General features: G+C 46.0%; 1 protein-coding gene across 4 annotated transcripts in view; it reads left to right on the top strand.

Annotated features, from left to right (window-relative positions):
- The window catches only part of FUBP3 (far upstream element binding protein 3), a 62009-nt gene that overhangs the window by 21546 nt on the left and 14703 nt on the right, over positions 1–25760 (top strand). For 2 of the 4 annotated variants that reach the window (XM_017849938.1, XM_017849940.1), the window contains exons 3-10: positions 13145–13178; positions 15614–15663; positions 16116–16187; positions 17452–17509; positions 19517–19679; positions 20957–21055; positions 23481–23585; positions 25518–25620. In XM_017849938.1, the coding sequence (XP_017705427.1) occupies positions 13145–13178; positions 15614–15663; positions 16116–16187; positions 17452–17509; positions 19517–19679; positions 20957–21055; positions 23481–23585; positions 25518–25620 (684 nt within the window). Of the gene's footprint in view, positions 1–12538; positions 12567–13144; positions 13179–15613; positions 15664–16115; positions 16188–17451; positions 17510–19516; positions 19680–20956; positions 21056–23480; positions 23586–25517; positions 25621–25760 lie in introns of those variants that run through there. The other 2 variants (XM_017849941.1, XM_017849939.1) reach the window with 2 other exon arrangements.

Genomic DNA, 25760 nt, shown 5'->3' with positions numbered 1-25760 from the left:
CCCCCTTTGCCCCCTACTACCCTTCCCAGCCTCTGGTAACCGTCCTTCTACTCTCTGTGTCCATGAGTTCAACTGTTTTGAGTTTTATATCGCATAAATAAGTGAGAACATGTAATTTTTGTCTTTCTCCGCCTGGCTTATTTCACTTAACATAATGCTCTCCAGTTCCATTCATGTTGTTGCAAATGACTGGATCTCATTCCTTTTTATGGCTGAGTTGTTTTTAAATAGACCCAAATAACACCTCCAAAAAGTTCTAGAGGACTGAACTTCAACCTCCTAAAGGTTAAAGAACCCTGCTTCAAGGGAAAGTTAGAAAGTTCATATTGCTAAAGAAGTGATCTTTAGGGGTAGCCTCTGTTAAAGATAACCCAAGCCAAACCAAACAAACAGCTACACAGCCTTTGGAAATCTTTATTGCTAAGAAAAATGTGCCAGAATTCCGGCGGCTTGGTCTGCCTCTGCTTTTCTAAACTTTTCATCACACCATCAGCAAGACTGTGAGCCTAGAAGGCAGCCAGGTAAACATGAACATCACTTCCCTTCACAGGATCTGCTTGTTCACATTCTTACTCTCTTAAGAGAGTGGCCCAGTGACCTTCCCCCTACCAGAAGACAAGTGACAAAAGGGGGCTGTGGCAGTCCCCAGATGCTGAGACCAACGCAGAACTCAAATTCTACACATGGAGAAGAGCTTGGAGAAGAAAACAATATGTGTAATCCTGTGATTTAAACAGTGCTCACCAGAAGACAGGATTCATTTTATCGAGCTATAATGCAGAATGTAAGAAGCCTGAGGGAAATTCCTTTTTCTTGAAATACAGCCTGTGGTCACATAAGACCAGGTGTTCAGGGAGGACAGGAGGTTCAGCACGACACAGAAACTTTCCTTCTTGCTGTAGGAGGGGTTCATATTTAGAAGGAAGAAAAAGATAAACCATAGTCATTTTCTGTTTGTAAAGACTTATTGCCCAAAAGGTAGACATGGAAAAAAATATGGTTATCAAAACAAAGAAGTGAAAATACGCAATATACTAATGAAACTGAGGTTTTAAGTGAGATTCTGGACCTACGCGGTGATCTTGGCCAAGTCAACTACATCTGCCTGTGACCCAGTTTTCTTTGTCAATACTGATAATGTCTTTATTAGTGCTAATTTCTTTCAAATGTGTGTGCAGTGGACTAATGGGAGAAAAATGTCTGCAAAATGCTAGAGGGCCTCATTTGCACATATTTAGGTATTCCTTATGCAGAGGACACAGCAGATACCTGCTCACTGCAAGCACAGGTTTTAACACTTCAACTCCACGCAGTGAGTGAAAAAAACAAGGCTCAATTGTGAAATTGTTGTGAAAGGCTGAATGAGTTGTGAAATATATGGATTTCGATTTCTGGAAACACTGGGCCAAAGAGACACTGTCCTTTAATGGGCTACGTGCACAGAGGCAGACAACTTAGTTTTGTTTTTACTTTGCTGTCTCCCAAGAGGAACCAAAGTATGATTGCTCCAAAAAGATAAAAAGGTTAATTTGCATTACAGCTTTCTGCTAAGGCAAAAATGCCGATAATGCAGTCACCCCTATTTGGCCTAGGGAATCACTAACACCAGTCAAATATAAAAAGATCACAGTGTGTTATTTTGGATAAGCAGTTTAAATGGTTATCTTAGTTCCAGTGGCCCTGGGGTGAATTTTCTGTTTTGTGGTCATAAACACTTTGTAAATACACAAGAATTTTTACAAATGAGTGCTGTCCCCTTAAAATCTTCAATGTGAGTCTAAAGAATTTTCCCCCAAAGGCTCCCACATCTAAAAACAATGGCCATCTCCTCTTAGAGTTCCTAGAGATGCCCGACATGGTGGCTCACACCTGTAATTCCAGCTACCCAGGAGGCTGAGGTAGTGTGAAAGCTCGAGCCCAGGCATTCGAGGCCAGCCTGGGCAACATGGCAAAACCACATCTCCAAAAAATAAATATTTAAGACCGGGCACTATGGCTCACGCCTGTAATCCCAGCACTTTGGGAGGCCGAGGCGGGCAAATCATGAGGTCAGGAGATTGAAACCATCCTGGCTAACACGGTGAAACCCCGTCTCTACTAAAAATACAAAAAATTAGCTGGATGCCGTTGCCTGCGCCTGTAGTCCCAGCTACTTGGGAGGCTGAGGCAGGAGAATCGCTTGAACCTGGGATGTGGAGGTTGCAGTGAGCTGAGATTGCGCCACTACACTCCAGCCTGAGCAACAGAGCGAGACTCCGTCTCAAAAAATATGTGTGTGTGTGTGTGTGTGTGTGTGTGTGTGTATAAAGTTTTTTTTTTAATGTGCTAGGCAGTGGAACAAGGGAAATGATTTGTTCCTGATATAGAAAAGGGATTTGGGTTAGTTGTGTTTCAGGGAGTGGCGGTTTCGAGCCGGCTGTCAGAATGCTGTTCATGAGCCTGCTTAGAACCCAGAGCAGAATTTAGAGCTCAGTTTGAAAGCTTGCCTGGATGCCTCTCTCTGAGAGGTAGCTGTCACCAGTCACTCCACCGCCCTCCAGCTTTGGATCAGGCCATTTTAACCTTCGCTCTCTTCAATCTTGACACCCACATGTTCCAGCAGTCTTTGATATGCATCCTTGGCACCCCACCAGTTCAGGAATCTGCCTTCTGGTCTCAGTTGTGGCACCTTTTCCATCCAGTATGTCTCTCATGCTTCAGCTGGAGCCTCTCCCTGCAGTCAGTTCAACCAGTTTCATTCCTCCAGTAGCCAGGGAGGTGCAGATCTTCCAACCTGGCCGTCGCCTGCCCTCCCTGCTTGGCTCCTCCCGTGCACCCTGTGCAACAGCCTGGATGGCTGTCTCTTCTCTCTCCCCTCTCACCCAGCTGTTAACCTGCCCCACTCCTGCTCAGCCAGCTTCCTCCTAGAAACCTATCCTCTTCCGTATCTTTTGACTTTCTTCAGTGCTCAGCCCACATGCCACCTAGCCTCTTGGTCTTCTCTCTACCCTTTTTTCCTTCCTTCCTTCCTTCCTTCCTTCCTTCCTTCCTTCCTTCCTTCCTTCCTTCCTTCCTTCCTTCCTTCCTCCCTCCCTCCCTCCCTCCCTTTTCCCTTTTGCCTTTTTCACACACCCACCTCACTAGTGAATATTGAGTCATATTGTTCTCTTAATTTCTAAAGCAGTGTGTTTGCCCTCTGCTCAGGGCAGACAAGATCCCATCCTTCCTTCTGCGGTTACTGGGTCCCGCCATGCACCTCTCCTAGTAGAGCCTACGTGATTTGGCCATAGATACTGGCCTCATTTCCCATGGACTCTTCATGCTCAAGTTCCCCCCTGTTTCCTACAATTAGCATTTAAAAATTTTGGAAAAAGTAACTTCCAAATTTAAGAGAATAATATTAGCTAAGTGATTTAGAAGTGCAAATTTAAATGTAATCTAAATTAGAGGTTGGCAAGCTTTTCTTTTCTTTTTTTTTTTTTTTAAGACAGGGTCTCGCTGAGGCTAGAGTGCAGTGGGGCAATCATGGTTCACTGCAGCCTCTACCCCCCCCCAGACTCAGGTGATCCTCCCACCTCAGCCTCCTGAGTAGCTGGGACTGCACTGCACTTGGCAACAAGCTTTTTTTATAAAGGACCAGATAGTAAGCATTTTAGGGGCCAGGCACGGTGGCTTATGCCTATAATCCCAGCACTTTGGAAGGCCGAGGTGGGAGGACTGCTCGTGTCCAGGAGTTTGAGACCAGCCTGGGCAATGTAGCAAGACCCCATCTCTACAAAAAAAAAAAATGAAAAAAGATTAGCTGGGTGTGGTGGTGCATGCCTATAGCTGCAGCTACCCAGGAGGCTGAGGCGGGAGGATTTCCTGAGCCTGGGAGGTCAAGACCACAGCGAGCAGTGATCGCACCTCTGCACTCAGCTTGGGCGACATAGTGATCTCAAAACAAACAAAAATAAATGTAAGGTTGCAGGCTATGTATCCCACCTACTAAGCTACGCTATTGGAGTTCAGAAACAGCTGTAGCATCTGTATAAACAAATGAGCATGGCTATGAGCCAATAAGATATTTCATGGAAACAGGCAGCTGGCCCTCAAGCTTAATTTGCCAGTCCTCAGCTAAAATCAGCTTCATCAGATGATGAACATTTTCTTCATCTTTAGTTAGGGAAGTATATAGAGAGTACCCCTCCCCCAGTTTCTTTAAACAAGTCTCCTGTCTCGTGGTTCACTGTCCAGCTGCCCTGACCACCTAAACAAGTGCTTTCAAAATGTTTGCCCAGAGCTGATGGACAGACGGAGAAGTCACTTCCCATTTGCCCCTGTGTATCTCTCCTGATCCAAGATCAAAGCCTTTCGAGTTTTCTCCCTCAGGAGAGTTTTAAGGAGCTTTCTTAGTTGAACTAAGCAGGCCTTACCTTCCCCTGCATTCTGTGTAGCGGGTGGCACCAAAACCAGGGCTTCGGGAGAGTACAGCACTGTCCTCACCACTAGGGTGGCGGGGGAAGGGCCACGCAAGGGGCTTTGAAACTGTGCCTGCCTCTTCTCCCAAAGACTCGTCTTTGCTGTTTATGTGGCACCTTGCTTTTCCCTTTTTATTCTTTTTGCTTCGTGGCCTGCTGAAGAAAGCACCTTTTATGTAGTACCACACTTCCTAATTTTGATAATAGAATTGTTCCCCGTTTATTCATGATTTCGTTTTCCCACAGTCAACCACTGCCAAAAATATTAAATGGAAAATGGAAAATTCTAAAAAAAATTCCTTTTTTTTTTTTTTTTTTTTTTTTTTGAGATGGAGTCTTGCTCTGTCACCCAGACTGGAGTGTAGTGGTGCGATCTTGGCTCACTGCAACCTCCACCTCCCGGGTTCAAGCGATTCTCCTGCCTGCCTCAGCCTCCCGATTAGCTGGGATTACAGGCGTGCGCCAGCACAGCCAGCTAATTTTTGTATTTTTAGTAGAGATGGGGTTTCACCATGTTGACCAGGCTGTTCTTGAACTCCTGACCTCGTGATCTACCTGCCTCTGTCTCCCAAAGTGCTGGGATTACAGACATGAGCCACCGCGCCCAGCTAATTCCTAATTTTTAAATTGTACGCCATTCTGAGTAGCATGTGTATCCACACTGTATACATTACCCGCTCACCAATGTATAGGAAAAAATATAGTATATACAGGGTTGGGTACTCTCAATGGTTTCAGCCACCTACCAGGGGTCTATGGAACATATCCCTCATAGACAAGGGGAAATTCCTGTATTCTTACGGGGTAAAGGACGAATTCTTGGGCGTACTGCCAAATGAATTATTTGCAGGAAGAGTGAAATAGACTATTTCTATGATCCTTTCCAAGCTTTGTTTTTCAGTACTTGTGGCATAGGGCAAGGACTGAAAAGGAGGACAGGAAGGAGGAGAAAAAGGAATGAGGAGGAAAAGACATTTGAAAATCCAAGACCTTAAGGAGAGACAGGAGATAGGAGGTACAAGTGGTAGCGGGTGGTGAGAGCCATGATGCCCAGACCCCTGCCTGTGACCTGCACCCCAGGCAGGTGCTGCAGGCACCAGTCTCCACTCTGGAAAGAGGAAAGTGAATCTCAGAGGTGTTGATACTTTCCCTGAATGGGGAATGATGACAGATGCTGGAGGGGTGAAAAGCCAAGACCAAAACCTAGTTCCTGAGAGTAGGAGCGGTTAGGAGGAAGGTTTGCCTTTTGTGAAGAGGAAAGAGAGAAAGCAGATGAAGGCTTTCCAGGGGCGGGTGGACATGGGCAGGCTTCCCAGGGTCCTTTTCCAGCCCCTTGCCTCCTATCTGCCCTCTTCCCTAAAATGGGCCTTTCTGAGAGTCACGTCTGCCCTGGAAGTTTGTGCCTTTCCTGCCACACCCCTTCTTCCATTCCCCACTTTTGGTGTACAGTGGGCAGTCACCTGGGGTGGAAAAATCCCCAAGCAGTGGGGCCAGGCAAGAATTCTGAATAGAGAATCCCAAGGTAACAAAGGGTAGAGCCTTGGTAAGAAGTAGTGAAGGGAGGCTGGGCACAGTGGCTCACGCCTGTAATCCCAGCACTTTGGGAGGCTGAAGTGGGAAGATCACCTAAGGTCAGGAGTTCAAGACCAGCCTGGTCAACGTGGTGAAACCCAGTCTTTACTAAAAATACAAAAATTAGCCGGACGTGGTGGCGTGCATCTGTAGTCCCAGCTACTCGGGAGGCTGAGGTGGGAGAATGGCCTGAATCCAGGAGGCAGAGGTTGCAGTGGGCCGAGATTGCGTCACTGCACTCCAGTCTGGGCAACAGAACAAGACTGTCTCCAAAAAAAACAAAGAAATAGTGAAGGGGGCCGGGCGCGGTGGCTCAAGCCTGTAATCCCAGCACTTTGGGAGGCCGAGACGGGTGGATCACGAGGTCAGGAGATCGAGACCATCCTGGCTAACACGGTGAAACCCCGTCTCTACTAAAAAAAAATACAAAAAACTAGCCGGGCGAGGTGGCGGCGCCTGTAGTCCCAGCTACTCGGGAGGCTGAGGCAGGAGAATGGTGTAAACCTGGGAGGCGGAGCTTGCAGTGAGCTGAGATCCGGCCACTGCACTCCAGCCCAGGGGACAGAGCGAGACTCCGTCTCAAAAAAAAAAAAAGAAATAGTGAAGGGGGACAGGGTCTGATTTTATCCAGTTGACGACTCCTGGCAAAGGCTCTGTGCCCTACCCCCCACCTCAGCCACCTCCATTTGTTTCTTCCTCCCTTCACCCATCTATCCATTTTAGGATTATAATTTAGAAGTGAGATGATAGTTACATGGGTACATACATACGTGTAAGTTGGAAAAAGGCAGTGAGATTTTTCACCTTGGCAAAGCATGATCTGACTGGTTGGTTGACAGTTGGCTTAGCCAGCTGGGTAAAATAGTAGACATTTTCCACAAAAATGAATGAGCTAAACCTGTGGCATCAATGTTGTGACAAAAATATAACTCGAGCTCGTGTACAATGCCTGTTACATTCTTCGTGGCTGTTAATAGGGAAGAAAAGTAGTTGCCAAATTGAAAGAGGATTCATAGGTTTCCAGAGTTCAACTTGATGGTACAACCTCTCTCGAATACAGTTTTGGAGTGTTACAAAACTAAACCTGCACTTATGCATGGTCCACAATTGCACTGTTGGGCATTTATCCCCAAGAAATGAAAATGTTCACACAGGAGCCTGTTCACGTAGCAGCTTTATTCGTAATAGTCCCACACTGAAAACAGCCCACGTGTCCTTCAAGTGATGAATGGTTCTGCTGCGATACAGCCATACCGTGGAATATTACTCAGTGGTGAAACGGAACAAATGCTGAGTACATCCAGCAACTTGGATGAATCTCCAGGGTGGCAAAAGCCAATCCCAAAAAACTACATACTGCATGATCCCCTTTGTGTAACCTTTTGGGAACGGAGAACAGATTAGTGGTTGCCAGGGGTTAGGGATTGAGTCAGAGGAGGGGGGGTCGTGTAAGATCATAGCCAGAAGGGAACCTGAAGCTTAAACTCCTTATTGTTGTAGATAAGGAAACCGGTTTCTGAAGTAGTAAGTGGTTTGACCAAGGCCAGATAGATACATGGTAAGTGACAGAAGGGAAGTTGAACCTGGGTCTCTGTCTCATGTGCCCTAATAGTTTAGTACTTAAACCTGTGAACTTCAGAGTCTGATAGATCAAGGCTTGAATCCCAGCTTCGCTAGTCGTTAGCTGTTTGACCCTGGACAAATTCCTTAACGTCTCTGAGCCTGTGTTTCCTCGTCTGTAAAATGGACCTGATGATAACCTGCCTCATCAGATTATCATGAGGGTTATATCTCATTATTTTCAAACTTTAAGAAATACCACTCCCGGGCCGGGTGCGGTTGCTCATGCCTGTAATCCCAGCACTTTGGGAGGCCGAGGCAGGTGATCACGAGGTCAGGAGATGGAGACCGCCCTGACCAACATGGTGAAACCCCGTCGCTACTAAAACACAAAAAATTAGCTGGGCATGGTGGTGCGTGCCTTTAGTGCCAGCTACTCAGGAGGCTGAGGCAGGGGAATTGCTTGAACCCAGGAGGTGGAGATTGCAGTGAGCCAAGATCGTGCCACTGCGCTCCAGCCTGGTGACAGAACAAGACTCTGTCTCAAACAAAAAAGAAAAAATACTACTCCCCATGTGAGAAAAACTGTTTCCGTCAGAACTAGTTAGTACAGATGTGTTAAAACACATATGTGACTGAAATGAAAGTTTTATGAAATACATTACCCTTTTTATATATGGTACATTCTGTTTTCGCTTTCATTTTTTAATAAAGCTGGTTATGACCCCCTGTATTGATTTCATGACACTGGTGTAAATGAAAGTAAAGCTTAGGGCTATGAATATAGTATCATAGAATTCTTTTTCCTCTTAGGCACTTGGGGAGAAGGTGCAGGGCCCAACGTGTCCCTGGAGGCTAGGGTAGGCCCCCTCATCTGTTGCCTTCTGCCTTCCCTGCTAGACTCTAAGCTCCCTGAGGGCAAAGGTGACTTTGTTAGATTGTTGTATCCTCAGGTCCTGTCACAGTGCTCAGCACCTGGAAGGCACTGACCTGTGAGATGAATGATCAAGAGACTTAATATCACAAAATTAAACACTGATAAGTGTTGAAACCCACAAGATTAGAGGACAGGGGAAGATGAAGGGGTGCAGAGTTTGCACGGGCACAGGCCCCTCGCCTGCATGCCATTCTGAAGGCTTGGGTGCAGTGCGATAGCACCTTCCTCTTCAGTTAGATGGGAATGGCAGTGACAGTAGCTGCCTCAAAGGTGGGTTCTTGTAAGACCAGGTAGGTTCATGCAGGTGAGGCGCCCAGGAAAGCACCTAGTGTGGCTGGGGGTGGGGGATGTTCTTTCCACTCACAGAAGTTTATAGTAGACTACAAGTAAGAGTGATGTGATTGGCTGGGCACAGTGGCTCACACCTGTAATCCCAGCACTTTAGGAGGCTGAGGCAGGCGGATCACCTGAGGTCAGAAGTTTGAGACCAGCCTGGCCAACACGGTGAAACCCTGCCTCTACTAAAAGTACAAAAATTAGCCGGGCATGGTGGCATACACCTGTAATCCTGGCTACTTGGGAGGCCGAAGCAAGAGAATCGCCTGAACCCAGGAGGCAGAGGTTGCAGTGAGCCGAGATGGCGCCACTGCACCCCAGCCTGGGAGACAGAGCGAGACTCTGTCTCAAACAACAACAAAAAGGAGTGACATTATTGAGATAAACTTGAATTTACTTTCACTTTTTAAAAATAATTTGCAAAATTAATAAATTATGCTTGCCAAAGTACTTTCAGCTGAACTCAGCATATCAGTGTTTTGTGGCCCTGGAGCAAGAGTTGCTGCCTAGAACACAGGAGGCATTTGTAGTGTCCCTGGGGGAAAAGCTTTCTAAAAACTGCCTGAATCCTCACCGCTAAGTGTGTGTTACTGACCTGAGGTGGGGCGTGGAAAGCCATTGGTCGGTCAGAGGAGACTGCAAATCCAAAGAAGAGGCAGAGGAGGGAGGATTGTTTTCAAAATCTAAAGAAGATTTGGGTTATTTGCTTTTGCAGTTATAAAAATTGGTATTCACCTCCCCCCCACAACAGACTCACTCACCTGCCTCTGGCTAGTGATTCTGTGTGGGTGCCAGCCCGTGCTAGCTGAGCTGTTGTGAAGGAGGAATTGGCACTTTTGTTCCTTGCGCCGGGGTGGGAGTGGGGGTGTTAACTATTAAAGCTGATGTGACCGGGCACCGTGGCTCACGCCTGTAATCCCAGCACTTTGGGAGGCCAAGGCAGGTGGATCACCTGAGGTCGGGAGTTGGAGACCAGCCTGACCAACATGGAGAAACCCTGTCTCTACTAAAAATACAAAATTAGCCGGGCGTGGTGGCGCATGCCTGTAGTCCCGGCTACTCAGGAGGCTGAGGCAGGAGATTCGCCTCAACCCAGAGCCAGAGGTTGCGGTGAGCCAAGATCGCGCCATTGCACTCCAGCCTGGGCAACAAGAGTGAAACTCTGTCTCAGAAAAAAAGAAAAAAAAAGCTGATGCATATTGCAAAGTTGCGTGTATTTCCCAGTGCTGTTTTGCTTCTTTCAGAGGAGGAAAACAAATGAAGTCTTTGTTTTCTTTTCATTAGCAGGGAAAACATGTCTGATCACCTTTTTTTGTTTGTTTTTGTTTGTTTTATTTTTGAGATAGTTTTACTATCATCCAGGCTGGAGTGCAGTGACACGATCCCGGCTCACTGCAACTTCCTTCCTGGGTCCATTGTGTACCAGCCTCCCAAGTAGCTGGGGTTACAGATGTGTACCACCACACCCAGCACGTTTTTGTATTTTATTCTTTTTCTTTTCTTTCTTTTTTTTTTTTTTTTTGCTTTACTAGAGATGGGGTTTCACCGTGTTGGCCAGACAGGTCTCGAACTCCTGGCCTCAAGTTACCTGCCCGCCTTGGCCTCCCAAAGTGCTGGGATTACAGGCATGAGTGGCCACACCTGACCTGACCTTTTTTTTTTTTTTGTAAGATTATTATTAAAATTGACAGAGTATTGCTCTTCAGAAGGAATTTATGATTTTGTGGAATGACTCACAGCCCAGGCAGGTCGTATTACATAGTGCACAAGGGAAATGAAAACTACACCTGGATGTGCTGGAATTGCTCCAAGGGGACCTTTGGAAGCAAGAAGATGCATTGTCAGCCAGCACACGCCATTAGTGGAAATAGGACTGATTTTACCCAGCATTTTTCCTTTTTTACAGGAAAATGAGTGTAGTTCCATTCAGTTGAACTTGATAGGTGTTCCCATCGGCCTCCTCAGTGTGACCCCTGCTCATTGTGAAGACTAAGGAGAGGTTCCTGTTCCTGGAGTTGGACATAGAACTTGGCCATATGAGTACCCACTGCCCCGATCTAACTGCTGGTTTTCATTTTTAGGCACCAAATGGGAATGTTCTGAAGGGAATGAAACTGTAATCGCATGTTTCAACCTTGGGTGGGCTCCAGAATTTGCATGGAGGAGGGAGATGATTTATCCTTCCTAAGCATCTGCCAGCTCAGAGTTGACTCTGGACTTGAACCTGATTTCCTCTCAGTGGTGTAGCTCTCCGCAGCCTGTCTATTTGGGATGATAGTGTGTACATTTCCATCTCTGGCCATTGTGAGTGCCTCCACTGTGGCTGGTTGGAATGGTGTTGTGTGCGTGGCACCTGTAACACATACTTTGCCAACAAAAAGGAATTGCTCTTTTTGTGATGAGTACAAAATTTCAAATGGCTTTTGAACAGCAGCCCTCTGAATATTCTTGTGAATCTCAGGGAGTTCTTTATGGTAGCACAGCCCTTTGTTTCTGTGGCTTCTCTGGCTGAGACAGAAATTTCTGAAGATCATCGGCCCTTTGACATCCTTTACTAAACAACACAGTGAACCAGAACCCACGGTGCGGCCTCTGCCCCAGCTGAGGAATGCTGAGTACCTCTCCTCTGTGTTCTCATCATTTCAAGACATTTTAGTTCTTCTGGCTTCAGTAGATTCTTTACCCACAAAGAAGGGGATTCTGATAGCACTCAGGGAAGCTCAGCTGACTGAGGAACAGCTAACCGAGCTCGCAGGTGCTCTGTCATTGACATTCTGCTTTGGCGTGTTTCTTTTCCTCCCCGCTGCCCTACGTCGCCAACGTTCCTCCCTCAGGAATGTCTCAGCCCCAACACCATTCAGGGGCTGAGTGTGGTGAGGATTCCTTTCCTGACCTGGCGGTTGTCCAGTTTTCATGCAAAATGGGAATTGTGAGCACTACCTGTTCCAAGCAAGAATGTTATATTCAAACAGATATGCAAAGAGAAAATTTTAAGAGTCAATAAAAAACAATTCTCGTATCCCTGAGATAAGCAGATTAATAGTGTCGAGTGTCAATATTTTGGCTGTAGACCATTATCTTGTTATCGATCCAGAAGAAATATGGTATTGACTCAGTAGCTTCGTTTACTTTTTGCTAGCATTGTTTTGCTTTGCTTTTTTTCTTTTTAAATGTCACGGTCTGCTTTTTCTCCTTTGTCTCTTTACTGTCCAGTCAGAGAATGACAGCACTTGAGTTTGAGCACAAGCAGAGCAGTTGGTTCCCTGTTTCAGATGTAGTTCGGTTGTCAAACCATTTCATTCTCTGACCTCAAGTGGGTGGAATCGAGCCTTTCCGACTTACCTCATGTCCTTAGAATAACTTTCCCCAAAGACGTATTTCTGAATGCCCTTTTTAGCATCTTGTAAGGTGCGTTCGGTCGGTTCTTTGTGATATGTTTAGGATTTGTACTTTTCATTGTTTGCTGACTGTGTTTCCTGAGCTGCATTTTCCAAAAGAGAAACACTACAGAATCATTTTTGCTGATGGCTGGGGAAGGAGACACTCATCAATAGCTGAAAGAGGAGAAACTGGAACAAAAAGCGTAGCTAAAGTGGTTTTGTGGGAATGTGATTACAGACTTGGTTTTAATAATAAGAGGCTGTTTGGCACCGTTGTCTCTGTGAAATGGGCTTGAAAGGCAGTTGCTCATTCTTAGTGTCCACTGCACATGGACTGCTCTGGTGGGTCCGTGACGAGGCCTGTGGAGGGAGGAGGCCAGATCCTCTCCTTCAGATGCTTATGCTGTTGGTGGGGGAGGGGGGTTCGTTAGGGGGGCGCCAGGGGGCGTCTCCTGCCCCGTGGCCAGGAGGAGCATATGTGCATGTTCCTCATGACTACAGCTGCTGTGGGGCAGTCCTTAACAATACATCCAAGGAGGGTAAATCTTCTCATTTGTTTTTAAAAAAGGATCTCTTTCCGTCTTTACATTGAGTTTGGATCCAGAGCAGGAGGGAGGTAGGAAGTTAGAGGGATTTAGGCTAGCAGGATTTTCTCCCAGGCCTCACAGCATGTGGACACACAGATCAATTTCTTATCCTGTGTTCAGCTGGACACTGGGTTAGAGACTGTGTTGATCAAGATGTCCCCTCCTGTTTCATATCATATAACGCATTCATTTCAGCCACTGAGCCTAAATTACTGTTTGCTTTCTTTCTGCCTTTCTTCCCCCCTCCCTGAAATGGTAAGAATGGTAAGGATGAAGTTAGTTTACCCGTGCTAATGCTTTGATTTTTTTTTTTTCTCTTTCTCTTTGCCACAGTAGGTAACCAGTTAGGGGCCTTGGTACATCAAAGGTAAGCAGTGGGCTATGTTTTATTATTTATTGATCATTTCTAATTGTTTATTGATCCACCATCTGTACTAGAGTGCTAGAAAGTCAGAGGTTGAGTGTGTGAAAAAGCATGGGTTAGGCTTCTTTAAGACTCGAGTTTTTTGCTAGCCATTTCCAAGATAGTGTCAGCTCAAGGATAAACTAATACAAGGCATTAAAAATCAGCCATTATTGCAGTAACTTAAAATACTTGTAGAAGATTGGAGTTGCTCTTTCTACCAGTGTACACATAATTTAAAAGGAGAGAATGAGATTTTCCCACCTGGTTTTGTGGTGTTGCCAATATTTGATTAATCCTCAGCCTCTTCACCTGAGAAGGGGCACCTCGAAGTGTGAGGTCGGACACTCACAAGAGAATGCTCTGGGTGCCCAGGAAGTATGGGGGGGTGGCTAGTGCGTGGCAGGGAGCCCAGAAGCCAGGGTTCCGTCCCTCCAGAGTGGTAGGGACCTGCCAGAGAGCCTCAGCCCAGCTGATTATCTGTTTCTGTGTCCCCTCATAGCCTTCTGTCAAACATTGAGGATTTAGAGAGATACAGAAAGAGCCCCGAGTTTTACAAAGGCCAGTCTGTAAGATGGGGTATGTGTGGTCATAGTGTATCGCCCTTCAAACAGGAAAACCTATACAAGAAACTGCCACAGTTTCTCTTCCGGAAGGATGAATTTTGTGCTGTGTATCTGTTGCTGTAACATATCCTTAACCTTCTATCAGCAAAACAATTCTGTCATCTTGTATTCTGCCTAGCTGTGTGGGAGTTTCTAGAAATCACCAGGCAGCAGTTAAACAAGAGTTTTATCCTGGGTTTTTTTGTTATTGTTTCTTTGTTTGCTTTGTTTTGTTTGTTGATGAATTGAAAAATTTAAATGAGGTGATCATTAGTATCAAATGCTGACTTTCCTATAAAGCCGTAACTAGTCAGGATTTTCTTTTCCAAGGTGTTTGTATTTTGTACCTTGGACAAGTTTCAGCCTTGCATTGAGATGAGAACGTTTTCTTCCTGGAAACCCAGAGCAGTTTGTCTTGGTATGTTTCTTGCTCAGAGTCTGCTGAAGTTATTCCTTAGGGCCAAGAGCTGCCTGGGCTTTGTGACATTTTGTATTGCAGTAGTGTTGAAGCCCCTCTAGTCAATTGCCAGGTAATATTTTCTGAGAGTAGACAGAGTAGACAGCTCATGCTACACATGGTGTGAGCAGCAGCCTCCTGGCCACAGGCACAAGAGCCCCGTCTTCCCTCACAACAGAGTCAGGAAGCACATCCTGACAGGGACCTGGCTTCTGCTGCAGGACACGTTGGGACAGCAAGACTTGACATTCACATCCATGGTGTTACTGATTAGCAAGCTGGGAATGAATTGCCTGATTTGGGGAGAACACGTATATTCCAAGAGGTGGAGAGAATCCCGTCTTGTACATAAGCTTGAGGGTATAAACTCCACAAGGAGAAGACTGTTGTTCCTATCAAAATGATACAGTGGCAAGTGCTATTTATGCTGTTGCATTTCTTCTAAGTAATGCACTCTCCCTAAAAATATGCACTTATTCAGTCTTTTCCATGATGGGTAAAATCCAGCTGTGTGAGAGATATTTAAAATGCTTGCCCTTTTTTTTTTTTTAACTACTTGCATTTAGCATCCTCCCAAGGTAAATGTTGAGATTTAATTGCTTTCTGGGGTGTTGGGCAAATTGGACATTGTCCACAATACACTGTGTGGCAGATTTGAAGGTTTGTTTGAAAAAAGCCAGTGCAATAGTAGTTTAAAAAAAAAAGCACATAATGGATGGGATAGCATTTAACAGAAGTACCTTGCAGAGTAAGTGAGGTAATTATTCTGTTCTGGCAACACTGATTACGCCTCCATCAGATACTGATTCCATTTGGGGCATCTCAACTTGAGAAACATCCATAAATTAGAAGGGAGGCCAGAAGACAATAAAAAGATTGGGAAACAAGGAATGTTGAAGAAAAGTTGGGTATCTCTTCATCTAGAGAGGACTCCACAATGGAAGTCTAAACATCTCCCAAAACCCCGGAGGACCTTTCAATGACCTGGGATTGATGGCCCGTTGGTTAGAGAGCACCTAACCAGGCAGAATGAGGCAACGCTGAGAGGTGCTTTGGAAGAAAAGGCAGCTGTTAGAGGAGGTGGTGGTTTCATGAAAACCCGAGGTTTCTTCCTCTAACACAGGGAGATGAAAGGCTTAGATCTTTGGGAGGAATGATTGACCAGAGGGTTCATTACGTGACACTCTTTGTAGATGGTGGCGGATTTGTTGGCCAGATTGGCCTGATATATTTTAAGCTTTTATCTTGCAACGTTGCCAGTATGGGCAATTTGGGGACCTAAAATGGCTGCAAAATTCTGTATTCTGTATTTTTTCCAAAATGTTCTTTGTTTTTAGGACAGTAATAACAGAAGAATTCAAAGTGCCTGACAAAATGGTTGGATTTAGTAAGTATCCATGTTGTCTACTTTTTCCCTGATTCCTGTCTCTTCTTTCTCTCTCTCTCTTTTTCTGAGCTCCTTTGCCAGGATGTTCTTTTTGTTTTAATCTCTCTTGTGAGTGTCACCTGTAGTAGAATGCTTTGCACATGCCGTTCCCCACAGCTCTGAAGTGCTACAGGTCTCTTCAGGCTGAGGGAGAAACCAGAGCACTGGGCTGTGGATGCCCTCGCCTTCCCCACCTCTCCTCACCTCAGCTTGAATCCCCTCTGCCTGTAGGCTGTTTCACACGGGCTTTCTGCTGCCATCATGCCCAAAGAGTGGAGATGGGCTCACGGGGGCCAACTCGATGTGTAGTGTTGTGAGCCAAGTGTCACAGTTTGTGGAATTAATTCAGTCATTCATGCGTGGTGAAATATGGAATGGGGGCGTGTATTCTGACCCTGTTCAATTTGTTTCAGTTATCGGCAGGGGAGGTGAGCAGATTTCACGGATTCAAGCAGAATCTGGTTGCAAAATTCAGATTGCTTCAGGTAAGGGCTTTTTAAAAATAGATACCAATTTTATAGAAATCAGTATTTTGCAAAAATTTCCAGATTCGGTACTTTGCTTGTTGCTTGGGTAAGTATATGCGATTGGTGTTTTCCGTGCACTTCGGGAGTTGGACTCCTAGATGAGAACCAGAAGGATCAGAGCAAAGGTGGGCCCGGAGATAAGGCCTCGTATCTGGCTTCTGGGGTAAACCCTCCCTCAGCTCTGTGGCCAGACATGGCCCCTTCCCAAACACCTGCCACTCTAGAACCTATGTTTTCTGCACCAGAATGTTACGCCAGACATGGTGGCATAGTGGGGCCTGTAGGAATCCTACGGCTTTGGGGTCACTCCTTGACTGTGTGCATCAGGGGAGGCTCCCCTGGATGAGACTGTCCCTTCCCTTTGTGGGAACTGGATATCTGGGGGTCCTGGCTGGATTAGCACTCACTGAACATGTTTTCCAACCTTTCCTAGCTGGGTTCATTTTGACCATGCAATATGGAGAGAGATGGAGTGAAGAACAGTTTTTTATTGTATTTATGGTTTTGTCATCTAATTTGAGCTTGACCTCTTTCCATTGCAAAGGAGGGGGTTTGAAGGACATTTGACTAGAAAAATGTTTGTCCTTTTAAAAGATACATATTACAGTGTCTTGAAGGCAGTAACTCCTGTTAGCTGTTTCTCTTTCATTTTTTTGAGGAAGGATTTTAAGAAGCACATTTTTTAGGAACAAAATGAGGCATCGTGTGGTGTTAGAAAGTAACGTGTTTCTCTCGTTAAATGGCCTAGTTCCACATAGATGTCAGTGATCTCTTGGGACATTCATGCAGTAACTGGTATGTCCTGATATATGTGTCATTCTGAAGTTCCTTCCTAGTGTACTAGCTTATTTGCCGTGTGCAGACACATCACCATTGAGCTGCAAATGGAGAAACTGAGGAATAGCACGATAAAGGGACTGAAACAATTACTAGCGTGTGAATGGCTCAGAAGTGAAGCTGAGACGGGTAATCAGGACCAACTCACAGACCCTGTCACGTCCTTCTAGCTTCCCCTGTGGGACTTGTTTCTGCTTCGAGAACCTAGGGTGGAGCTACCAGCTTCATATTCTGTCCACAAGTGGAAGCAAACTGTCTTTTTCTGGGAGCCTGGGCCTCTGCGGGGCTGGCCTAGGAAGCAGCCCTAGAGAGAGTCTGTACAGAGGCAGAGGTGCATGTGCCCGGGGCCCACCAACACCCCTCATCTTCTTGATTCTTCTTATAGAGAGTTCTGGGATTCCAGAGAGGCCCTGTGTACTTACCGGAACCCCAGAAAGTATTGAGTAAGTTTATTTTATTTACTTTTTCTTTCACTCTTCTTCCTCCTTCCCCAAATGGGGAGAAATGGAAGGGCAACACTGTTACTGAACACTGTGAATCTGTGCTGCAGTCTGGCCACACAGGCAAATAATTCCACAGGAAAAAAATCTGGGAGGTTCTGTGCCAGGGGATTTTGTTACCTTAAGTACACGAGATATCACCTTCGTTCTAAATCCCACAGCTGTCATAACTTCTCCTTCAAACCAGGGTCTCAGGAGTGTACATTCACCCCACCTGAATGCTCTAATCAACTTACTTCTTCCTTGTTAACACCTCCTTTACCTGAGCAGGTCTGGATTAGTAAGCCAGTCACTTGGTGAGCTACTGAGAATCCTGGTACCGGGTCTTTTGGCTGGAGGCTGATCCCGTTACCCTTCTGATATTTGTGAACCAAATGAGTCAACTCTTCGTGACCTTTGCTCTACTCAGAGGGCCGTACGGACTGGCCAGAGGATGTCTTGACTTTTGGCGCCCTTGCAACAGCCTTAAGACTAACATTGCTTTCCTACCCTGTTACTCACAAACTCAGAACCTTATACCAGGTGCAGGCGTCATAAATCCAAGAGTCTCCCAGGAAAGGGAAACATACTGACTTATAGCCTGCTTGCTGTCCTTCAATCTACAGAGCAGCACTGCATTTGGGGCCAGGACTGCTAAGATTATATCTGGCTCAATAGGTAGGGTTGTTTTATTGTTTCCATTTCTCAGGGAGTCTAGATGAGCTTAAATTCTCTTGTTCTGCCATCACATTGCGAGCAGTGAACCAGAATAAATATCGCTGGCAGGTGTGCATTACAGGGCAAGCTGGATGGTTTGCTGGAGTCAAAGCATTTTTCTTCCAACACAGGTTAATCTAGTACACAAGCAAAATATTAAAAAGCTGCTGTAACTGGGAAGATACACGAAGCTGACTCCGTACGCAAAGGCTCAAGACTACAAAAGGCCACATCTATTTCCTGCCTTTCTCTTCTTTCTTACTACTCTTCTAACCGCTCCTGCTTCCTGTCTACCCAAGGACCTGAGGCAGTGGGATTATAACTTTAGGAGGAAACAGATTTCATGTTCTTCAGTGAGCAGCACAGCCAGCCTGTTTAGTAGCTGAATTCTTCTCCATTAGAGAAACCAAAAAGCAGATCGTGTGTGGCAATTTAGAGAATAAATACGAGAAATAACAGCCAGGAGAAATTCTGGTGCAGAAAAGGAAATTGGCCCAGCAGATGACTTTGGTGGTCTGGGCTGTGCTGTCGCCATGTTACAGTTGCCCTCCCCCGCTGCCCAAGAAATCAACACAAATGGCAGGACATGTGACATGCAGGGTCCCAACTTGGCTGCCATGGAAAGCCCAAAGCAGGTGTCTGTGAGTGCACAGATGCATCCAGCACCGCCTCCCCCTTTCCCACCTCTTGGAACCAAACTGGGATTCATAGCCTTAGCTTAAAAGTCATAGAGCAGTGTTGTTGGTTATGAAGAAGCAGCGTGGAGTATGGGAGTTCAGACAGTGAGTACTAATCCTTGCTTGCTTTCTTCCCATCTTTCTCATTGCTGGCTGTCTATCCTGCCTGCATTTATTTAACAAATGTATACTGAGTATACTCTGTGAGAAGGGTCACGTTGGATGGGGGAACAGAGAGGTGTAAAGGGATGAAAGATGGTCTCTGCCTCCAGAGCAGCTGGCATCCTAATAGGAGACGACACCTTTGTGGAGACATAAGCGTGAGCAGAGGGCAGGCTTGAAAGGGGCGGCGAGGCTCTGTGTCGCAGCGTTGGTACTATGGTGTGTGTTGCTTTTAAATTCCAGCCCGGTAGCGTGGCGGATGGCAGAGAGACCTCCGGGTTGGGGCAGGAGCTGGAGCTGGATGGAGGGCTGCCCTGACTCCCGCAGGCTTTTCCCTCAGTGCTATTTCCCTGTCTTGCACACCTAGAGCCTCCATTTAATGCTGGTTCTCTTGTGGTTCTTTTCCCTCCCAAAGACAAGCCAAACGGCTCCTGGGACAGATTGTGGACCGCTGTCGAAATGGACCTGGCTTTCATAATGACATAGACAGCAACAGCACAATCCAGGAGATTCTCATTCCCGCATCTAAAGTGGGTCTGGTCATCGGCAGAGGAGGGGAAACAATCAAGCAGTTGCAGGTATGTAAGCCCGGAGCGCGGAGCACAGCGGCCGCTCTCAGCAGGTCTTCAGCTTCCTGGCCCAGGAGATCTGCTCACGGCCGGCATTCCCTGACTGGGCTGGCTTTGCACAGCATGATGCTAAGGCTTCCTTCCTCCATTTGACAGACAGCTTCTGAACATACACCACAGCCACGCCTGATGCCAAGTGTGACGCCAAGTACTGGGGCAGGTGTGCCCTTTCAGGGCCCCTGTGAACTTTGAGCAGCCTTTTTGGCAGTGAGCTCTGTGAGGGCTGCTTTTATCATCAGAGGACAGCATCTCAGATAAAAGTGCAGTATTTGGAGTCAGAGGCTCAGACCCAGCATTCTTCCTCCCTCATTGATTGATCTTAAATGTGCTCATTTACTTGTTGAAGGTTCAGGGTCTTTGTGTGTCAGAAGGGGCAAGTGCAGGCCTCACTGTTGTGATGGAGCTGAAATAATAGCTGTTCTTTTCTTCTTATGTAAGAGCCTGTTACTGAGTGAATGTTCCATGAGCATTAGCTCCTGTTAGTGCCAGAATCCCTCGTCTGAGAGACTCGGCACCAAACACGTTTCAGAATTTGACACTCCCAGCAAGTTCTGGGGTAGTACCCTGAAATCAAATGCGTATTTCTGTAGCTAAATAGAATAATACACTCAGAGAAAAGCAAAAAATACATTGACATGAGTTCAGTTTTGCTGCCAGATGAATTATAAATAGACTTTTCTTTCAGAAAAGGGATTTTGCAGTTGCAAGTAAAGGATTGTGGCTTCCCTTGCGTGCCATCTCATAACCCGGTCCTTGGGTTCCGGTTGTAAGGATGGTATCCTAATGTAGATTCTGAGAGTTTATCATTTGGGATCCCAGCCTCCAAGTTTTGGTCCCCCATTCATTAGCTCCGGACCTAGAGCCGTTACACGCCAAAGTAGAAAGATGGCAGGACTTGACTCTCAGTTCCACGAAAGTTCTAATCACATAATGTCAGATGGAGTGTGTGCCAAGTGCCTGGCATTCAGTAAAAGTAGCTCCTCAGTGCTTAGGTACTCCGGGGACTGGAATCATTTTAGGAGATGGTTTTACATCTCGCATTTGGACATGGTCTTACTCAACCTATATGTCTGCTGTCACAGAAGCCAGCTTCATGGCCCAGGTTGGAAGGCAGTCCCTGGTGGTAGGTGGAAATTGGGCTTATTGTAGGTGTGACTGGATCCAATTTTGTGCTGCCCTGCATTATTCGTGACAGTGAGGGCTGTGCCGGTGTGTGTTCCCCATAGGAGCGGACAGGAGTGAAGATGGTCATGATCCAGGATGGCCCGTTGCCCACGGGAGCAGACAAGCCTCTTCGTATCACTGGAGATGCATTTAAAGTACAGGTAGGAAAGAGCCATGGGTTGGGTGAGTCCTGGCTGTGGGACTGTCACTTGGTGGTACCCTAGAGCTTTTATCTTCCTCAAGTAATTGTGAAACTGGCTGCTCCGTTTTTGAAGGTAAACTGCTCTCCTCAACAAAGTTTGGTGATGAAAAGAATCTAGGTTTGTGCTGCCCAAAACCAGAGGCCTTAGCTACTTGTGGCTATTTAAATTCACTCAAATTAAATAAAAACTGAGCTCCTCATGTACACTGGCCACACCTCAAATGCCCAGTAACACCTGAGGCTGGTGGTGACTGTTCTGGACTGTGCGTTGCAGAACAGTTCCCCGCTTCTGCTGGTGGCGCGGCTCAGGGCGGTTTTTTTTGTTTTGTTTTGTTTACCCCGTGTCATCCTTCCAGGTGCAGTTTTGATTTGCTGACCTGTGATCAGCTTAGATGCAGGCTCTGCTTGGCTGTTACTTCCTCATTCTCTTCTGGGCTTATTTTGCAAGCCCTTCAGCTGAGGTTGGAGGTGAGCACAGGTACCAGAGCCACCCAAGTGCCTGGGCACCCTCATAGCAAGTGTCCTGCGCCCCGAGCTGCCATGGGAGACAGCCCCACTGGCTGAAAGCAGTAAGGGGCTTGGTTTTCAATCCCCTGGGGCGGTCCTCTCCTTCCATGTCTTGCTGGTAGCAGGAATTCAAGTAGGCAGAGAGTGTAAGGTTTTTGTCTGTCCTCAGTGAAACACAGATGTACTTTTTTCTGCCACCTGCAGCCTGTCTTGCCATTGCCACATTCAGAGTAGCTCCAGGGTGATGCTCCTCGGTGAGCCAGGCCGCCATCAAGAATGGGTCTTCTCCAGGAGCACTGGGGTTTTGATGAGTGAACGTTTCCAGTCCCTGGCAAAATATTTCTCCCAGTTCTGAACCCTGTCCTTCAGCTAAGCTGGTTAAGGTACACCTGTAAAAATAACAGTTTTAGAACAGGAGTGAGGGCAGTGGTGGGCATGGTTCTGCCTGGGGACTCCAGTCAGTGATGCGGTCCTTCACTTCCATCAGGCCAGAGTCCTCATGTGCTGTCTCCTCCAGAGCTCCCGGCCTTCTCTCAGTGTGAACAATTGGGCACTTAAGGAACCAGATTGCCTCTCGCCTTTCCCCACCCTGCTCAGCATCCAGCCGTGGGCTCCAGCACTGTGGTGGTGTCGGATCCAGGCCTGTGGAAGGCTGCGGGAGGCCACAGAGTGCCTGCTTCTTGACTGCCTCCCTCAGAGGCCTTCTTTCTCTCTCACAGCCTTTGATGGTGTCTTTTGTAGGGAAAACCTCAAGCAAAGAATATATCATTAATGTCCCATAAATTTGCAGGAAATAGTTTTAACTTAATGGGTTTTAGTGTTTTTTAAATTTTAAAACTGTATTTCACTTTTTTTTTTTCATTTAGGAGATGGAGTCCGCTGTATTTAGGGCACCTATATACCTCTTCAGCCTGCCTAACGTGTTGCTGTGTGTGTGTGCATGTGTGTGTTTTTCTTTATCATTGAAGTGGCAGATGTTATGACTCTACCCCTAAATCCTTAAGCATGTATCACCTAAGAACAACCAGGCCTAAGAAAGCTCTCCTTGTAAAACGTCATCTGGTATCCAGCACATATCCAGATTTCTCCAAATGTCCTAAGATGTAAATTGCTGACGGGTTTGTTTTGTTTCTTCCTAGACACAGTTCTCACATTCCCTTGAGTTGTAAGGTACAGCAGGTCTTTAGCACAGATTCCTGTGTGGCTGGTACTGGCACGGGCTGGCCGACATGCAGCGATAGACTCACCAAGTGTGTGTTTTGGGGAGAAGGACACTTGAGTCTGCCTGGGATAGAGTGATGTCCACAAGGAAGTCTCACCAGGAGATTATAGAAATGAGACAGGCTTGCCCTGTTGCTGTTGTTGTTTGTTTGTTTGTTTAAAGCAATGTATTTAGCTTTCAGCCTTTTCTTTTTAACTTACTGGAGTGCCTCTGTGATGTAAAGCCTTGACAAAGTTCTCTGTCTCGTGGACCTGCCCTCAGTGGGCGCTCTTAGACACCCCTTCCTGCTAGAAAGAAATGGCACCAAGAAACATCTAGGTCAATCCACTTTATTGATCAGAAAGAAAAGATTTAAAATTTAAAACACCTAGGGGTGATAGGAATCCATTTCTGACCACACGCAGATGTGCTCACCCAACTGAGGCTTTTTATAGAAGGTGGACCCTTACCTGTGTGGACATTTGGGCAGTGTAAAGAACACATCACTTAAAATTTGATATATGCATCCCTACATGTCCCATAAGCAGTAAGCGAATTGTCCTAAAGCTGAGCGCCTTTAAACCCAAGTTAAGAGGGTTTGATCTTGAAATTTCACCTGGTGGTGTATCATTTTCAGGAATTTTTTCTCATAATGCTTTTGTTTGTGTTTATGCAGCAAGCAAGAGAAATGGTACTAGAGATTATCCGAGAAAAAGACCAAGCTGACTTTCGGGGTGTACGTGGTGATTTCAACTCCCGAATGGGAGGAGGCAGTATAGAGGTATGCTTAAATTACAGGTTAGTAGGCAAATGAGATGAGGATTAAAGTTGTAGGTCACACTTCTGTTAGCTCTTTAACCTTGAGCAAGTTAGTTAAGTTTTGTCTCAAAACCTTTAGAATTATCTCGCTTCTTAGGGTGGGTGTGAGGGTGGACTGGAACAGAATCAGCCTGCAGTGAGGGGAGCTGGCTGCATTTCAGGGCATGGGGCCATTTCCCTTGGTTTTGAAGCTTTGCTTTAGAGGTTAACCAGTTGCCCAGGTAAAAACCAAAGTTCAGGATTTCTTGGTGATGTATATCATGATTCTGTCAAACTCAGCAACCTGTATTTATTGATGAGGTTGCAGTGGGGTCAGAATCTATCCTAGAAAATGAAATTTTGTTGTGTGTGACAACATGGATGAACCTTACAAACAGTATGCTCATTGTAATAAGACGGATACAGAACAAATATTCTACGATTCCATTTACCTGAGGCACCTAGAAGAGGCAGATGCCTAGAGGCAGAAAGTACAGTAGAAGCTATCAGATGCTGGGGGAAGGAGGAGTCATTGTTTAATGGATACAGAGTTGCTCGGGATGATGAAACGGATATGGATAGTGGTGATGGTTACACAACATTGTGAATGTATGTAATGTCATTGAATTGTATACTTACAAGTGGTTAAGTGATAAATATTATGTATATTTTAGCCACAATAAAAGAAAAATGAAGGAAAAAAATACACTTTAAAGAACCACTAGGGCTACGCATGGTGGTTCATGCCTGTAATCCCAGTGCTTTTGAGAGGCTTAGGCAGGAGTACTACTTGAGGCCGGGAGGTTGAGATCTGTCTGGGCAATATAGCCAGACATCATCTCTACCAAAACAAAAAAAATTATTTAAATTAGCCCGATGTGGCACATGTCTGTAGTCCCAGTTGTTCTAGAGGCTAAGGAGGGAGGCTCACTCCTCCCAGGAGAGCGAGGCTGTAGTGAGCTACAGTTGCCACTGTAACCCAGTCTGGGTAACAAGTCCAGCCCGGGTAACTGTGTGTATGGTGTTTATTGGAAGGCAAAATTACTATTTTTCATCTTTTATCTATAAGGTTTATTCATTTTTATAACTATTTTGATCAAATCTCAAATTGGATGCATTTAACAGTTAAGAATGCAGTTCAACCACAATGTTATTCCTAAAAGGGAAAAATATCCTTTATTATATCATTTCCAGTAATGCACTATAATAAAAACTAAGTTGTGTGTTAAAATGTGTCCTGGGCCGGGCGTGGTGGCTCGCGTCTATAATCCCAGCACTTTGGGAGGCTGAGACAGGCAGATCACTTGAGGTCAGGAATTTAAGATCAGCCTGCCCAACATGGTGAAACCCCATCTCTACTAAAAAATACAAAAATAAGCCGGGCATGGTGGCAGGTGCCTATAATCCCAGCTACTCAGGAGACTGAGGCAGGGAGAATTGCTTGAACCTGGGGTAGGTGGAGATTGCAGTGAGCCAAGATCGTGCCACTACAGCCTGGGCAACAGAGCGAGACTGCATCTCAAAAATAAAATAAAGTGTCCTGGCCAGGCACAGTGGCTCACACCTGTAATCCCAGCCCTTTGGGAGGCCGAGGTGGGCGGATCACCTGAGGTCAGGAGTTCAAGACCAGCCTGGCCAACAAGGTGAAACCCCATCTCTACCAAAAATACAAAAATTAGCCGAGCATAGTTGCCTGCGCCTGTTTTCTCAGCTACTCGGGAGGCTGAGGTAGGAGAATCACTGGAACCCGGGAGGCGGAGGCTACTGTGAGCTGAGATTGTGCTGCTGCACTCCAGGCTGGGCAACAGAGCGAGACTCAGTCTCAAAAAAAAAAAAAAAAAAAAGGAAAAAAAGTGCCCTTTAAAAAGACAGGTTTGTGAAAAGTTCTGATGAGGTTTGGTTTCTCTGTGCCTAGGTATCTGTGCCTAGGTTTGCTGTGGGCATTGTAATAGGAAGAAACGGGGAAATGATCAAAAAGATCCAGAATGATGCTGGTGTGAGGATTCAGTTTAAACCAGGTGGGTTTGATGATTCAAAAATCTTTAGTGTTGAAAGGATGATAAAACACCTTACAAAATAAGAGCTTGGTTATTGGTTCATGTGTGTTCACCTTTCTTGTCCTTGCAACATTCTGCTCCCAGATTATCAATCTCTGTTT

Source organism: Rhinopithecus bieti, unplaced genomic scaffold, assembly GCF_001698545.2.
Source record: "Rhinopithecus bieti isolate Rb0 unplaced genomic scaffold, ASM169854v2 scaffold_31823, whole genome shotgun sequence".
Classification (NCBI taxonomy): Eukaryota; Metazoa; Chordata; class Mammalia; order Primates; family Cercopithecidae; genus Rhinopithecus; species Rhinopithecus bieti.
Note: the sequence above shows the minus strand (reverse complement) of the source record. Positions and strands in the feature narration are given on the sequence as shown.